General features: G+C 39.2%; 2 protein-coding genes across 2 annotated transcripts; one reads left to right on the top strand and one right to left on the bottom strand.

The window, feature by feature from the left end:
* The first annotated feature begins 4,986 nt into the window (after positions 1 to 4,986).
* LOC121980958 (chorismate mutase 1, chloroplastic-like) lies at positions 4,987 to 9,583 on the top strand. Its single transcript, XM_042533246.1, has 6 exons — positions 4,987 to 5,279; positions 7,310 to 7,529; positions 7,622 to 7,708; positions 8,518 to 8,661; positions 9,010 to 9,102; positions 9,184 to 9,583. Exons 1-6 carry the CDS (start codon positions 5,092 to 5,094, stop codon positions 9,415 to 9,417), a joined length of 966 nt encoding a protein of 321 aa, XP_042389180.1. The 5' UTR covers positions 4,987 to 5,091; the 3' UTR covers positions 9,418 to 9,583.
* Positions 9,584 to 11,455: 1,872 nt separating this feature from the next.
* LOC121980959 lies at positions 11,456 to 13,423 on the bottom strand. The gene is made up of 3 exons (XM_042533247.1): positions 13,297 to 13,423; positions 12,396 to 13,134; positions 11,456 to 12,290 (listed from the first exon to the last, which is right to left on the bottom strand). The coding sequence occupies exons 2-3, from the start codon at positions 13,098 to 13,100 to the stop codon at positions 11,769 to 11,771; spliced, it is 1,227 nt and encodes a 408-aa protein (XP_042389181.1). The 5' UTR covers positions 13,101 to 13,134; positions 13,297 to 13,423; the 3' UTR covers positions 11,456 to 11,768.
* Between the last annotated feature and the right edge of the window lie 3,027 nt (positions 13,424 to 16,450).

The following is a 16,450-nucleotide window of genomic DNA, read 5'->3' on the forward strand; positions in this document are numbered from 1 at the left end:
AATCGATTAAAAAAAACTTAATCGATTAGAATACAATTCTAATCGATTAATAGTTACAGTAGTCACAAGTTTAGGTTGTTGATTCACATTTATTCTATTTGATATTTTAGATTTGGTAGTCGATCGACCGACCAAATTAATCAATTAAATCATCACTATTTGACCTAAAATTAGGTTAAATGTGATGGTTCTTCTTAAAACGATGGAGATTTATCATTGTTCTTTATGTTGTTCGTGAAATTCACAAATTACATGGAAGATCGAGCCTTCTCTAGGTTTTCTATACAAAAGATTTTGACGATTAAATATAATTTATACCAGTAAAACCTAATCCAGCATAAAATCCAAAAGATAGACAAAAACTCTAATTTTAATCCATGAAATTTGAAGAAACAAAGTCATGACTCTGATATCAATTATTAGAACATGTGTTTTCTCCTAACCTCATGAATTCTATGAATGAAATAAAAACTCGAATAGAGAAAAGACAAGAACATATGAGCATGGATCTTCGTTTTCATCGAAAACATGATATAAGAAAATAAATACATAAATAAAATGACAAAGAACCTGATTGAAGAGTCATATCTTTATCCTTTAGCATCGTCTATAAGATCTTGAGGAAGAAGAAGAAGCGGAAGCAAACAAAGGAGGATCTTCCAAAGGACTGAGGGGATGACGACGTCGAAAAAATTCTTATCAATGGGGAATAAGAAACTAGGTTAAGATCATCTCTAAATCTTTGGGGACCTCTCTTATATAGGCAACCAATCCGATATCAGCCCATACATGATAACATATTGGACTAAAGGGTTCTACATATTCAACCTACATCTAAGAACTCAAAATCCACTAAATATAAGTTAGATCACTTTAAAGGATTCGAATCGTATTCACATGTACAACTTACAAATAAACCCATAAAATAGGAATAATTATATCCAACAGAACCTTCTTCGCCCTCTTTCTCATGCCATGGCCGAGGAAGATCCCAATGTTGCCGTTCTTAACGATGATGAAGACGACAATGATCCTCTCCCCATTGTCCTGCCATCTTCCTCTGCCCCTTCTTCTGCTTCCTTGGCCACTGAGCAGTGCATTAGGGACCTTCTCTCCAAGCTCGAGAAGGAACGAGGAGCTTGGAAGGTAGCTGAGGGTACCTTGGGTCACCTCAAATCCATGGCCCAAGATGCCATCCAGAAGCGAGACGATGCGCTCCATGAAAGGGATGAGTCCATCAGGTGGCGTGATGATGCCCTCCATGACAAGTGTGAGGTCATGAGATCCGTGAAATGCACCACTGCTAGGCTCGCTAATGCGGTTCGACTCAGGGATGAGGCCAACAAGAACAAGGATTCAATACGGTCTGATATGGAGACTATCGTTCAAATGCTCCTTTTCGGAATCAGTAAGATCTCAACAAGGTGAGCGAGTATAAGAACTTCTCCACCTCCGTGGCCTCTTAACTTCCCAGAAGTACACCGAGCGACCCCTTCAAGGCCTATGGCATCATCAAGCAAGCACATGAGATCTCCGAGGAGCTTGTGAAGCAAATTGACGCTACCTTGAAGGCCATGGATCAGGCCAGGGAACAGGTTGAATAATAAAATTATAAGATTGCAATAGAGGCGTCGCAACTTGAGGCTGTAATTGTGAGTCCTAAAGATCAAGTCTCCCAGAAAAACTCAGAGATTAAAAACCTGGAGAGTCTCTAAAAGGGGGACAAGGATCACAAAGAAGGAGAATGTCAAGATTATTTTTGGCTGATGGAAGAATGTTCTTCCTTAGCTTGAATCTTGTGATGGACTATTTTTTGATACTTACGGGGAATACTATGAGGACTTGTGGCAAGTTTCACCAGCATCTTCCTAAGCTATTGAAACCTGACGGCATCTATTGCTACTTCAATAGTCTGTGTAGCAATAATGCTTTTTTTCAAGTGGTTATTATTGGAGGGGAACTTATCTATTTTGAGATGGACTTAAGAGACAATTAAAGGAGGTGGAGAAGTACTTAGGGAGGCGAAGATGGACAAGAGTAACATCCATGATATCATGCTTATCAGGGGATTCACAAGGATTCTCAAAGCCCAATAGTTGCTAATAGATTTTACCAATTTAGTACTAGATGATCGTCCTATCTGAAATTATTCTAAACTTAAGGACGAGTTCTTTCAACCTAGGGTGACTGATGCAGGAGGATCGAAAGATTATTATTATTATTTTGGTAATTTTTATTTTTAGTAATTTTTAGTGTTTTTTATATTTAAAGTAATTTTGATAATTTTGTCTTTTATGTTTTTGGATTTTGAGTCCATTAAAAGATTTTATGATTATGAGTTTGTTCTTTACAAGTTAGAAATTAGGGTCCATATGTTTAGATTTCTTTCATTTATTTGTGTCTTAGAATTTAGAGTCTATATAAATATTTGTTTAAGTATTTTAGGAATCATCATTGGTTATTAAATAAATCTTTTTCTAGAAAAATCTAGAGGATAATGGTTTTCTCTTCTTGTCTTCTCCTCAATTTTCACTTCTTATCAGCTCGCAAAATAATTATTATCCTTCCCGAACTCAAAAATGTTGATGCAAAGGAATAGCAACATATACAGCTTGGAGATCCCAATAATTAGATTCAATGAAATAACCTAATTGTACCGACTAAGTGAAGGAACTACCCAATGAAAGGATGGAAATTAAACATATGACGTTTAACAATCTAGTAGAATAATGTGGAATGCTTCTAAGGGATCACCTATGTGAAAAAGAAGTGGGATCGCTTTAAAAAGAATTAAAGGCATTATTCTTAAAACTTTTTACAGAGCCAAGCGTGTTCATGGATAAGAACAAATACACCCATAAAAACTGAGTTATATCATGGAGAATCCTAGTGAGATATGTCAATGTTTACACAGACGGTATAACAATTTAAGGGCATTGTGTCTACTATCAACAAATAAGCAAATAAATCTTTACAAGGGAAGATTCAAAATGTAAAATCTACCTCTCCTATACTAAACTCAATTACTGAATGTTATCACATATCCTGTTTCCATTCATATGGGAGATTTCAATTCAACAATTTTCTCTTTATCTTCGGCAATGAGATTGTCCAATAGGAGGAGCACCACCACTTGCAGCCACCAGGCCATGCACCACTCCACCAACCATTAGCGGAGCCAACCCAAGTGATCTACTCGGGCTGATCCTGGGCGGTGGGCTATGAGCGTCAATGCCAATGTGTCACCCCGGGCTACTTTCCTCTATCTCTCTCTTTTTTTTTTTCTTTTCCCTATAGTAAATCTAAGTTCTACAACCTGGGTACCTGTTAATGCGGCTCCGCCCGTTCCACCCACAATGGTCCATGAACAAATTCTCTAGCTAGTAGCTAGTGCTTCGCTCGACTTGTTGTGTGAATGGAACAAGGACGAGAGGTGATTATATTCTTTTGCTGCTGGTGGAGCCGTAGCGAGGAGCGATCACTAATCAATCAAAGGGAAGAGGTTAAGCATGATTTATGGGAATCTTCCTGCCGCATCCACACCAAACTAAATTTTTTTTTAATTGCCATCATATATTTAAGTCTTTGACTTAACTAATTCTACATGACTGACTCATTCCTACGGAAAATTTTCATATTCGTGAACAAATCTAGTGTTCAGCTTGGTAAGAGCTTGTTTATATTCTTTCAATATATAAGATCAATTAAATAAACAAACTTGAACAGCTCGTTAAACTAAACAAACAAGCTTGAACTCATATGTGTTCAATTCGTATATCACGAACAATGTTAGTGAACAATGTTCACAAACTATGTTCATTAATAAAACTCTTATCAATATGATAAATAAATAAAATAAAATAAAATAAAAATAAATAAATAAATTTAAATTATCAAGCTCGATAATCAATCAAACAAGTAAAAATTTCAAATAATCAAACAAACTTGAATTGAGATCTCGATAACATTTAAACGAACTCAACTCAAACCAAGCTCAAGGTAAGCTTGAATTGAGAGCTCTATAATATCTAAACAAATCAAGGTCAAGTCAAACTTAAACAAGCGCAAGCTCATAAAAAAATAAATCAAGTCAAGCCTAAGCAATTATTTCAAAAGCTTGATTCATTTTAAGCTCGGCTCAATTCGATTTGGTTACCTTATCAAATAAAATTGAACATCACAAAGTTCTGCTCAGCTCGACTCAACTTGTCTACGACCCTACTAGCCTAAACCGATTTTAGAGTGTGGTTTCGATCGGGATGGAGTCGACTCATAGATGAAATGGAAAGAAATCTTTGTCTCCGGATCGCTAAGAAATTCACAATCGATCCCCTGTTAACTTGAATTAAGGTATAAGGGCATCTCCAATGGGAGACATTTGGAGGGGATATTTCTCCAAATATCCCCCATTGTAAGGGATATTTGAAAGGAGAATAGAAATCACCGGGCACAATTTTGTGCCCGGTGATTTCATTGTGGGTGGCATGAAAGTGGAAATTGTGCCCGGTGATTTCATTGTGGGTGGCATGAAAGTGGGCCCCACAAGTTGTAATTGAGAGATAAAAATATTTGGTAGGTGGAGTCCATAAATATTTGGTTGAGGGGATATTTTATTGTGAGATTTGGGATATTTGATAAGTGAGATATTTAATTGATGATATAGAAGTGGGCCCCATAAATATTTGGGAGAAATATTTGGTGTCATTGTGGATGCTCTAATGGGATAGGATAGGATCCTATAGGATAGATTATACATCTTTTTTATTTTATTTATCTATTTATTTTTAAAATGATAGATAAACAAATATTTAAAAAAAAACTATCTATGAAAATAGAGTTGAATTAACTTTGCTTCCTTGACAAGCTATTACTTCGTTCAAATCTGCATCTCATTGTCGCTAGCTAGCAATCTGACTCGACCGGTGGAAAATATAATGGAGGAATTAATCGCCCAACCGGTTTAACCTAACTCTTCTTCCCACCTACCGCACCAAATTCCTCGATATATTGCGTTCTTCCTGCGTGGCCTCTTCCTCGTCGTTTTTCTCCGTTCCATCGCCGCCTCTTCCGTCGATTCGATTCCCCTCTCCCATGGAGCTCAAGCTCTCCAGTTCCTCTCCCTCCTCCCTGCACGCTCATCGGATCTTCAGTTGCCCGCGCGCCGGCGCCTCCTGCAACTGGACAGGGCGATCATTCCTACCTGACTCGCCTCTCTCGGTTTCGCCCAGAGCTTCGAAGAAGCTCCATTCAATCCAAATTCGAGCTGTTTCTCCTTCCAGGTACGAGAAATTTTGCTCCTTTGGCTTTGGTTTGCCGTGCCATCGTTGGTATAGGCCGAGACGAGTTTTTTCGAATGTCAAATTTGCTTTTTTGGATCTGCGGAAACTTTGATCTCCATTTTCTTGATCATAGGATTTATTTTTCGGATCATTTAGTTGTGATTTAGGTTTTCTCTTCTTCTGCTCTTCTGTCGTTCTGGAGTCCGACTATTCATCCGTCCACTACCTCCGCTTTTTAAATCGATAAAATTTATAGTGGAATTGCAGCTTTTCACACATTCTTGTATTTGTTTAAGAATTTTCTTAACCTGATGGCTGTTTATCAAGATCTACGTATCTTTCTCTTGTTCTTTGCCTGTTTGGCACCAAAATATTTACTCGAATTGAAACATCTGCAATGGAACAATGTTGGAACGTACGATTTGCTGCCTTTTCATGTATAGATACGCCAAACAAAAAAGGACGGTTTTTTATATTCCTTGATAGTGGGATTATGTTCTTCGGAGCAATAGTTTGGAAAGGAAATATGATTTTAGGGGAAACTTTTTAAAACCCTATCAGGTTCAGCTCTCACCATTCAAAATAAGTCAAACACCAACCTTTTAAGCAAATTTTCTTTTGTGAGAGATGGCTCTATTTAATGAGGCCAGATCCCCATATCCTCAAGTTATAGTTTAGGTTGGGGAGGGCGGCCGGACACACACACTCGCCCCCGGTAGCCTGGCCACTTGCCCACCGCTGACATACTCCAGGCGGCCTCTAACCACCCACCCCGACCCAAACTATAATCGTGTGGAGGGGATAGTGAACCCAGGAAGGGATTGTAACCAATTGCGGTCTGATTGTTGCAACGATCTAGCGGTAATTGCAAGTGGTCCATCCCCCGGTCCATTTTTTGTGGACCAGAGGTTCTGGTCTCTTAATGAGGATCCTCTAGCCTCTTAATGAGTCCAGATCCCTTGGTCCACAAAAAAAATGGATCAGGGGATGGACCACTTGCAATTGTGGTCGGATCGTGGCCACACTCCGGCCGTAATTGATTGCGATCTCTCTTTGGATTCACCGTCCCCCCAGGTTATAGCGGTGGGTGGCCAGAGTCCACCCGAAGGACGCCTCCCGGTCGGCCCTCGGTAGCCTGGCTACTTGTCGGCGGCCTTCGGGAACCTCCAGCCACCTGTCTGACCCAAATTATAATCTGGGGAGAATGTGAACCCAAGAAGGGATCGTAACCAATTGCGGCCAGATCGTGACCATGATCCGACCGCAATTGCAAATAGTCCATCCCCTAGTCCACAAAAGTGAACCAGAGCATCTGGTCTCTTAATGAGGTCAAATCCCCTGGTCCACTTTTTTTGTGAACCAGGGATAGACCACTTGCAATTGCAGTCATGGCCAAGATTGATTGTGATCTCTTTTTGGGTTCACCCTCCCCCAAGTTATAGTTTGGGTTGGGATGGGTGGCCAGGCCGCCCCCTACTTGACCCCCGGTAACCTGGCCACCGTCGGCGGCCACCCGTCTCGACCCAAACTATAACCTGGGGGGGGGGGGACAATGAACCCGGGAGTTCACCGTCCTCACCAAGTTATAGTTTGGGTCGGGACGAGTGGCCGGAGGCCGCCCCCCGCTCGACCCCTCGCCACTTGTCCACCTCTGGCAGCCTCCAGCCAACCGTCCCGACCCAAACTATAACCTAGGGGGGATGGTGAATCCAGGGAGGGATTGTAACCAATTGTGGCCGGATCGTGGCCACGATCCGACCGCAATTGCAAGTGGTCCATCCCCTGGTCCACTTTTTTGTGGACCAGAGGATCTAGTCTCCTGTTTAATCTAGCTAAATAAATATATAACTATAAGTTGTGCACTTAATGGGAGAAATAAAATATCAAATATATATTTAAGATTTCAACAGCCATTGTAATTGTACATTGCTTATGACTGTCTGTGTATATAACAAGTTGCCCTGCCTTTTTTGTTTTTCAAAATAATCAATTTCAGATTTATCATTATCTCATCTTCTCATCCTCTGTAGTGTGGAGAAAGAAAGGATCGATCAAAGTGAGATCTTAACGTTGGAGAGCATCCGACACTCACTGATAAGACAAGAAGACATCATTATATTCAACCTTTTGGAGAGATCACAGTATGCTTATAATCCCGATACATATGATCGAAATGCATTTTACATGGATGGATTTGGTGGTTCTTTGGTTGAGTTCATGGTTAGAGAAACTGAAAAGTTGCATGGCCAGGTAAGCTGCACCTTAAAGGAGACATAAGTAATAAAAACAGTCAAACTCCCGAACTAATCCCTTTTTCACTTATTGATCACTGTGTAATATAGGTTGGTAGATACAAGAGCCCAGACGAACATCCCTTCTTTCCAGATGCTTTGCCTAAGCCCTTGTTGCCACCTATTCAATACCCTAAGGTATGTATATGTTCCAGTAATAGTATCTTCCACATATATGACAATTGAGCCTTCTCTCTGAACCATTACACTAAGAACTGACAGACATTTGTTAGGAAAAGTGAAATCTCAACTAGTCTCTTTCTTATCAGTGCTGTCTCTTCCTCTTCTCTACTCTCTCTTCACTTGTTACGTTGTGCGTATGTTCTACCATGGGGATTTCAGACATTCTAACTTGTGTTTTCAATAACATGCATATATGTTTTAGAAAACTTAAAAGCAGATTCATAGCTTAGCATTTTGATGATCAAACCATTTAAATTTGATTACACTCGAAAGAAACAGAGAACAAATCAACTTAGGACTATAAATGAGCTCAATGTTTGAGAACAAACTTGATACTTAGCTCAAGTGGAGCTCATTTATATTGGTTCTCTGCGAAAAATTGAAAAATATACAACCTGAATAAATTTGTAAGTTAGACAAGATAACAAATAATCTTGAATCCTTGGGAGTTTAATTCATTCGTGTTCTTGAATAAACTTGTGAACTGTTCATGAATAAAGCTCAATTCATTCATGAATACACTTATATAGAAACTTGTTAAGGCTGGGTTATGTTATTGCTTATTTAGCTTGTTAATTCACATATATACAATACATATGCCACATGTATTTATGGCACTATTTTTTTATATACTCTTGAAGTTTTGCAAATTTAAATATTGTGTTTATCAGTTTTTTTTTCATTGTGTACAAATGAATAAATAACATACATTTTAGTCTAAAACTAGGTTTATTTCATTTATGTCCTAACTTCTTTTATTCTAGGTTCTACATCCGGCTGCTGATTCTATTAATATAAACAAGAAAATATGGGGTATGTATTTCTATGATCTACTCCCAAGATTGGTTCAAGAACAAAGTGACGGAAACTGTGGCTCAAGTGCTGTTTGTGATACGATCTGCTTACAGGTATTCTTTTAAAATTATAGGTTTCTGTGCATGATCAAGTGACTCATACTCCCAGTATAGAGGGTGTGCAACATGATTATAGCGTGCTGCAATTTCATGCTAACATGTATATGCAATGAATGTGCAGTAACATTAGATGTACATCCTAGGTTATTGAAATATTCCTGTGGCTTCAAAATCAAGTACACATCAAGAACAAAGTTTATTGCCCTTGGAAATGATTGGGTGCATTGACTGCTTCTCGTCACTACGAAGATATTTAGAATCATGTTAAAGCACCATTTAGAATTTGCTTGTTGTCTAAATATGAATCTTCTTTCCTTTAGCCTATTCTTCACCTTTGTGCAGGCTCTCTCGAAAAGAATCCATTACGGGAAGTTTGTGGCGGAGGCTAAATTTCGGGAGGCACCTGCAATCTACAATCCAGCAATAAGGGCACAAGTACAGCTACTTATCCTGTGCCAATCCAACTATTCCACAAATGAATTCAGATGGATAATATATCTTTCTTGTGGTTTTCAGGACAAGAATCAGCTAATGCAACTTTTAACCTATGAATCAGTCGAAACTGCAATCAAACAAAGGGTCGAGGCAAAGGCCAAGATCTTTGGACAGGAGGTTAAAATTGGAGAAGATGATGGAACACCCCCTGTCTACAAAATACAGCCTTCTGTAGTTGCTGAGCTCTACGACAATTGGATCATGCCATTGACGAAGGAAGTGCAAGTTGAGTATCTGTTGCGTAGGTTAGATTAAATTGTGATATTTAGAGAAGTATGTATACTTTCAGCAAGCACTTTGTCATGAATCCAATAACGAAAGCTAAAAAGAGCCATATGCTGTTTGCAAGCAGTGTCCTTTCATGTTGAAACTTGAAATGAGCAAATGAAGAAGTTTCCTTTAGAGTGAAACTTAGAAAACAGTTATCTGCTGTGTTACTTGTGCATGGATTTAAGAGTAGAAATTGGGTTGTGCAGTATTTGAAGGATATTTCATCGAGCTCATAGGGGCGTGCAAATGAAAATTCTATCAGAATCGTATCGTTTATGTTCTTAATTTCTCTTTTTGGCTCTTGATTTATACTATTGGTCTTCTAATAGTGATTAATCATTTATATTAAGGCCAATGAGAGCTGTATTTTCCAATTGGTTTATCTCCTGTAAATATATGATTCAAATTTGGGTGTTCACTCATGATAACCCCTTTGTAACTTATTTATGAATTGGCAAACAATTAAGTTTAAAAAATCTAATCGCTTGTTCACTTAAGACAACTTTATGGTATGCTGCCCCATTGATATTGCAAAGTTTGATTCATTTATTTAAGCATCTTGGTTTTTAAGCATCCATATCCATAGTTTGATTTTCAATTATTAAGTAAGAATTTTTTCTCAGTTGGATAATAAATTTAAAATGTTGCTCGTTGAACGATGAGATACTTGCACTTTCGAATTATCTGGTGATCGATGAAAAAATTTTATGAAGCTGAACTGATCATCTCTCTGATTAATTGGTTCCGAGTTTGAAATCTCGATTATCAAAAAAAATAATAATAATAATAATAATAATAAGAAGAAGAAGAAGAAGAAGAAGATGCTGGAGGAAATGGAAACTGTGCTGGGGTCACGTAGAAATTGTGGGTATTGTCCGATTGCAGCCTATGACTGCAAGGGCTGCTATGAATGAACTGTGCGTTCTCTGGTTTGGGCCGTGACTACACAAAGATTCATCTTGTAACAGTGTCGCGACAATCAATTTGCTTCACCAGAATTGAACATTCCTATATTCATTATCGGTATAATAGATTGTTGCCCCGAGACTATAATACAGTAAAATGAAGCTAAGTTGTTCAGTGTTGTTACCTGATCCAATATTTTTTTATAATAGATTGTCGTCCTCATAGAGTTCCTAATTAATTAGAAAGTGACAGATTTACTACAATAAAACAAAAATCAAATCCCCTAATCATTTAATGGTTGGCTATAAACTAATCCTCCCTTCACATACCCTGAAAATGAACCGTAAAAAATATCAACTTAATCAACCTTTATTGGTATAATAGATTGTCTGTTAGTTACAATAGATCAGGTAATCCAGAAAAGTAAGTTGGTGTCATGGCGTCTGATGTGGAAGCTATTAGAATAAGAAATGTTATGTCTATCCAGGAGGTAATGAAAACTCATGATTTTGCTCATTCCAATAAACTGATGACGAACTTATAAAATCCACTTTGACAACAGCATGACCTTCCTCAGTTGGGGAATGCTACATTGAAAGAGAAACAGGTACTCGCATGATACAGAAGAATTGAGCGGACGTTAGCAGATGTAAGACAGAAACCTACATGATTAGAGCTCATAGTAGCAATTTGCAATTATACAGATAATATTGCCTCAAAGAAAAGAAACCGTCTGCTAGGTTAGGAAAAGATACCTTCTTCTACAGCAATTCAAACACGATTACTTGTAACCACATTGAAACCACATTAACTGGCAGGTAGAAAAACCGTTCTGACAATTTTGATCTATTCTTCGAGTTGAGGGCAAACCCAAGTGTACATACATTATTGTGGATGCTGGTCGATATGAGTTTTAGCATCCTTGGCTGATCGTCATCCCTAAACAGTTGTTATCTCTTCCTACTTTGAGAATCCAATAACTCTTTGAAAAAAATCATGCAATTTGGTCGATGAAAGCAATTCCAAATTAACAAAAGCTTAGAGATACAAACAGAAATTTAGAATCATTTGATAAATGCGGCCATGAACTGTGATGAAGAACTAAAACAACTCATTCATGATCAAACAAACAGAAACACGTTTAGATAATCAGAAGAATGTCAATCATCACACAGCTAATTATTAGCCCAGGAAAACATAGTGGTACCACGACAATTTTATAAAGTAGAAACCTAGTGAGCATAATCAGGCAACTGCAAAGGAAAACAGATCGTACCCAATAAAAGCAGCTCCTATTATCCAACTAAACAATGGAAGGCAAAGGATTGCAGCTTTACTACTACCTCATCCTAGACGAGGCTCATGGATCAAAACTCTTAAAACTTTCAAGATGACACTCAGGTTTGATGATTGATACCATCTGCTGCAAATCAATTTCTCCTGGATTCCATTTGCACAGGCAATGGGGCGGATAGGCCAAACTTGCCATTCTGATTCTTGGCCTGCTTCACACTCTCAAATCTTTCACCATTCTCGAAAGAACTTTCAGAACTCCTCTCATCATCACTAGCCTCATGAAACCTTTCAGCTCCTGTATGATTTCCTTGTCCATTTCCCACAGCTTCACAACTCAAATTCTCCACAACAGGATGTTGATCACTGAAATTACTAATTTCATCTACAAACTGGTCGTGATTGCTAAAGGGCACCCTGGATCTCTTACCAACTTCTGAAAAGCTTACCTTTTTGACGGCCAGAACTTCCTCAGCTCCCTCATTCCCTCTTCTACTATCCTCCGCAAAAGTCACCAGATTTCTACCATTACCTGCAAACTCAACAGCATTGAGAAACAACTGATGCTCCTTGACCAATACTTTATCAATGAAGTCAAGTATCCGGGTCAGCTCTCTGCTGATCGATCGCTTTCCTTCTCGAATCATTGAGTCGCCACTCTGCATGTCAAATGCATATCAAATACAGAGATCCTCAGCAGGATATAGCGACGGATACAGCGAGCAAAGAAACCCAACAAAAGAACCAACTTTCCTCGTTCTCACCTGGATAGCGTCCAACCGGAAGAGAAGATCCATGACTCTTTCGGTGAGGGCTTTCGGGTCGACTCGAGTCTTGTCGGAGAGCGCCGATCTAAGGTCAACCACATGGGATTTCATCGCAGCGAGTTCCTTCAGGTGGCGGAGCGTCTGAGATCTCCGCAGAAGGAACCGGCGGAACGCCGCTTGGATTCTCCGCGCGGCCAAATCTCTCAGCGAAGGCGCGCAATAAAAATTCGATCTTGCCGATGGGGGAAAATGTCTTGTCGATGGACGCTCCATCGCAGGAGAAGGAGAGGGAGACGAGTGAGAAGGGGGAACATGGGAAAAGGACGACTCGAGCGCAGCGATACGGCAGAGGAGAGACTGGACGAGTGGGTGAGGTTGTTGTTGGTGATCGTGGAGATGATGAGGAGGAAGGCGAGACTCCTCCCCATGATGAAGACCTGGAAAAAGGGGAGGCTGCGGAGGCTGCTGCTGGAGTTTGGAATAGAGAGAGGGCATCAACTGAGGAGAGTGCTGGAGGAGGATTTGGGCGGCTAGGGTTTGGGGGAGGTGACCAGATGTGGTGAGCGGAGAGGTGTTAGAGCAGCAGCAGCAGCAGCAGTAGTCGCTGCTATAGAACGAGGAAGAACAGCAGCAGCTGCGGCGACAGCATTGATTCGATCGCGTCTGGGTGTGGGCATAGCGGTGGTGGTGTGGGCAAGCCATGAGGGCGGCGAAATGGGAGAGGAAGCAGAGAACTCTGCAGACAACAAGGTATTAATTAAAAAGGAATAGGGGCAAAGAGAGAGCGCTCGGATCATGCGTGGAATGGGAATTGTTATGGGCACTGGGGAGTTTTTTTTTTTGTTTTTTTAATGATTCAGGTGTTCAATTCTTGCAATCCGAAGATAAACTCGCATACTTCAGCCCAAGATCGTTCGGTTTAAGTTTTCACTACCACCAATTGTGCTAAGCACTGGCCAGTTGATTGAACTGGAGAATATGAGAGAGAGACGGCAGGTTTGATTTAGGAGGATGCTTGATGGGATGAATTGATAGATGATTTGTTTGTCGATATGAAGTTTTTGATAGAATAATTTATAAATTATGTGCACTATTAATCAAGTTTGATGTGTTTTGTTTTTGTTTTATTTTTTAAAACAGTTACTTACCAAACCGCGTAGCTGATTTTGTATTTTTTTTTTCCCATCACTGAGTTCATTTTACATTTTACACTCTTCCCTCCTATTTTTATTCATCCTAAAATCAGCACCACAACATTGTGTTGCCCTCAATCACCTCTCTCGATCTCCCGCTTCTTTGCCTCCTCGTCTTTTTGCTCCTGAGCATCGTGGCCGCCATAGAAGGTCATCTCGAGTTCCATGACTAGGAGATCCTGATGGGTCTTGACATTGGTGAGGACGATTGGAAACATTCGCAGAAGCATGACTCCATCGACGGAGAAATCGTGTTCGACTACTTCATGTTAGATTCGCGTGAGGAGTGTCATAAATGAGCCTCCTCTAATATTTGGCCACGATGAGGAGACAGTTGAGACGGCGATGATAGACAATTAGAAAAATCCTAGTTGGGGTGGACATGAAACGGAACGACGTCGATATTCTAGAGGTGAGTACTGATTCAAAGGATTGTGGGTTCGATGAGCCGAAGGAGGAGAAAAGATCTTATCTTGGTAGCAAAAATGACAAGCTTGGTGGTACTAAAGCACCAGAAATTATTGAGAAGATACATGAAGATGCGGAGGGAGAAGAAACAGTGAATACTATGAAAATGAAAATTAAGAAACCTGAGGAAGAAAGATGTGAAAACATGTGGAGATTGAAAACATTAGTTTGCATAATAATTTGGTTAAAGTACAAGATCAGAAAATGACGGTTTAATGGAAGCTCTCATTTGAGCTTCTAAAATTACGTGCTTTGCAACTTATTATCTATCAATTATTTTTTTCCGTTTAAAGTCATTTCATTATTATTATGATACTATCAAAATTCATTGCTAAACAATTATTAGGCACAATGTCAAGGACTCTCTTTTAATACTCTTTCCTCTCCATAAAAGTCATTCCAGCCTCAATTGAAGATCCAAGTAGTGCATCTCAATGTTGCCTTTTCGATCATGAGGCGCTTTCGATTCTAAAATCTCAACTGCTTACTGGTAGATTGACCTCATGGTCAGTTCTAACCCTTTAATAAGACGTTTCGTGACTTCACCCAAAGAAAGGTACCTCTAACAAGGCATGAGATGATTGTTCCTATTAGTTGTGGAACTCATCTAAACACCTTGAATAGTTACTTTTTCAAGAAAGCTCTGAGTCCCTAATTAATCCTTGAAACTCATTTTCTTTGTCACTCAGTTTTATGCTTGTGCAATAGTTGCCTGCCTTATATTGTCTAGTCTTATCGTTGATGTTGGTATGTGTTTGAAATCAGTAATCGATGTTTTGTGTTTTTTTTATCTTTTTATCGAACAAAGATTGGTTGTATTATCTTTCGAATGATTTATTTATTTATCTTAAAAAACTCATAAAGAATGATGAAAATTATTGATTGAAAAGTTAAATTACAAAGTAGATTATCTATATATATATATAGAATATTTTTACGTAAGCTTGGGGCGTATTATGAGACGCTTAAGATCAACATAATTATTTTTTTACTATAATTAATATGGTATTATTCTTTTAATTATATTATTATTTATAGCCTATTAAATTTATTTATAATATTTGAGGAAGGATAGGTATGTTTTAGTGTAATATATATTGAACTAATTAAAAATATATACGAGAATATAATAACCAAAATAAAGACTTTAGGCGAAGTAATTGAAGCATTTATAATAAAAATAAAGTTACATTAAATATCAGTTCTAAGTCCCTATCTTTTTACATTAATTATAGATGAACTCACCATACACATTCAAGACGCAATGTTGTGGTGTATGTCATTTACAGATGATATTATTTTGGTGGATGAAATACGTGAAAAAATAAATGCTAAAATAGAATCTTGACGGAAAATACTAGAAAAGAAATATTTTAGGCTTAGTAGTGTTGGACCGCTGGGGTCGGTTAGAAGGGAGATTGAATAGCCTGCAAAAATAAAGATCAACCCTTCTCGAACTTCTTAAACTACACTTGCATAATAATTAAATAGACAGAAAGTAAAAGAAGAGGCATACAGGGATTTACTTGGTTACAACCGGGGAGGTTGTTAATCCAAGGAAGATGTCGCATTAGTATCTCTTTTAGGCGGAGAAGCCTCATACAACGATGAAACGCAAAAAGAAAGAAGCTAACTAAACTGAAGCGTCTAAGTGTTAGAAAATGAATTGCTTAGAATGAATATAAAGCTTCTAGACCAAGGCTGTATTTATAGTCTTGGTCGGGACGCCCCGAAGTGTTCTGGGCACCCTGGAAGAGATAAAACTTTATCCCCAACACACAGATCTCGGTTTGACCGAGATCTGGATATACTTTCGATCCGGGCGCCCCGGACAGTTCCGGGCGCCCCGGATGGGAAAAGTCAACATTATTGACTTTTTCAACCTGGGTCTTCTGCTTCGGCTCCATTCGCCTTAGTCCGAATCTTTCGCTCGTTTGGGTGATCTCGACCATCCGAAAATAGGGCTCACCCAAACCTAACTTTCAATCTTCTCGAGCATGCTTTCGCTTCGGCTTCTCGTCCCTTAGAATCGTCGCGTGCTTCCTTCTTGTCTGCCAGCGTACTTATCTGTAGTCTTCGTCCCTCGGTCGCACCCCGTGCCAACCTTCTCGCTAGCTGTATCTCTTGCTCCCCGAGCAGTCTTCCGCTTTGGCTTTTCATCCCTCGAAACCACCACACGCTTCCTTCTCATCCGCCGGTGTACTCTTTCGTAGCGCCTCGTCCCTCGGACGCAAAATAATGAAGAGAGAGAAAGTGTGGTGAGAGAAAATGATAAAAGAGAGTGTGATAAGAGAGGGCATTATGAGAGAAGATGAGAGAGAAAATATGATGTGAGAGAAAGTATGTGGTAAAAAGGTGATTCGCTCGCCTCCAGCGCCCCCACCAACCCGT

The sequence above is a fragment of the Zingiber officinale genome, chromosome 5A (assembly GCF_018446385.1).
Source record: "Zingiber officinale cultivar Zhangliang chromosome 5A, Zo_v1.1, whole genome shotgun sequence".
Taxonomy (NCBI): Eukaryota; Viridiplantae; Streptophyta; class Magnoliopsida; order Zingiberales; family Zingiberaceae; genus Zingiber; species Zingiber officinale.

What these genes read in the sequence shown, in the direction of transcription:
- LOC121980959 (XM_042533247.1), bottom strand. Translation starts at nt 13,100, where the DNA reads ATGGCTTGCCCACACCACCACCGCTATGCCCACACCCAGACGCGATCG. An exon ending in TCCGGTTGGACGCTATCCAG is followed by an intron (nt 12,291 to 12,395) that starts GTGAGAACGAGG and finishes TTTGACATGCAG; the next exon opens with AGTGGCGACTCAATGATTCG.
- LOC121980958 (XM_042533246.1), top strand. Translation starts at nt 5,092, where the DNA reads ATGGAGCTCAAGCTCTCCAGTTCCTCTCCCTCCTCCCTGCACGCTCAT. An exon ending in CTGAAAAGTTGCATGGCCAG is followed by an intron (nt 7,530 to 7,621) that starts GTAAGCTGCACC and finishes TGTGTAATATAG; the next exon opens with GTTGGTAGATACAAGAGCCC. An exon ending in ATCCAGCAATAAGGGCACAA is followed by an intron (nt 9,103 to 9,183) that starts GTACAGCTACTT and finishes TGTGGTTTTCAG; the next exon opens with GACAAGAATCAGCTAATGCA.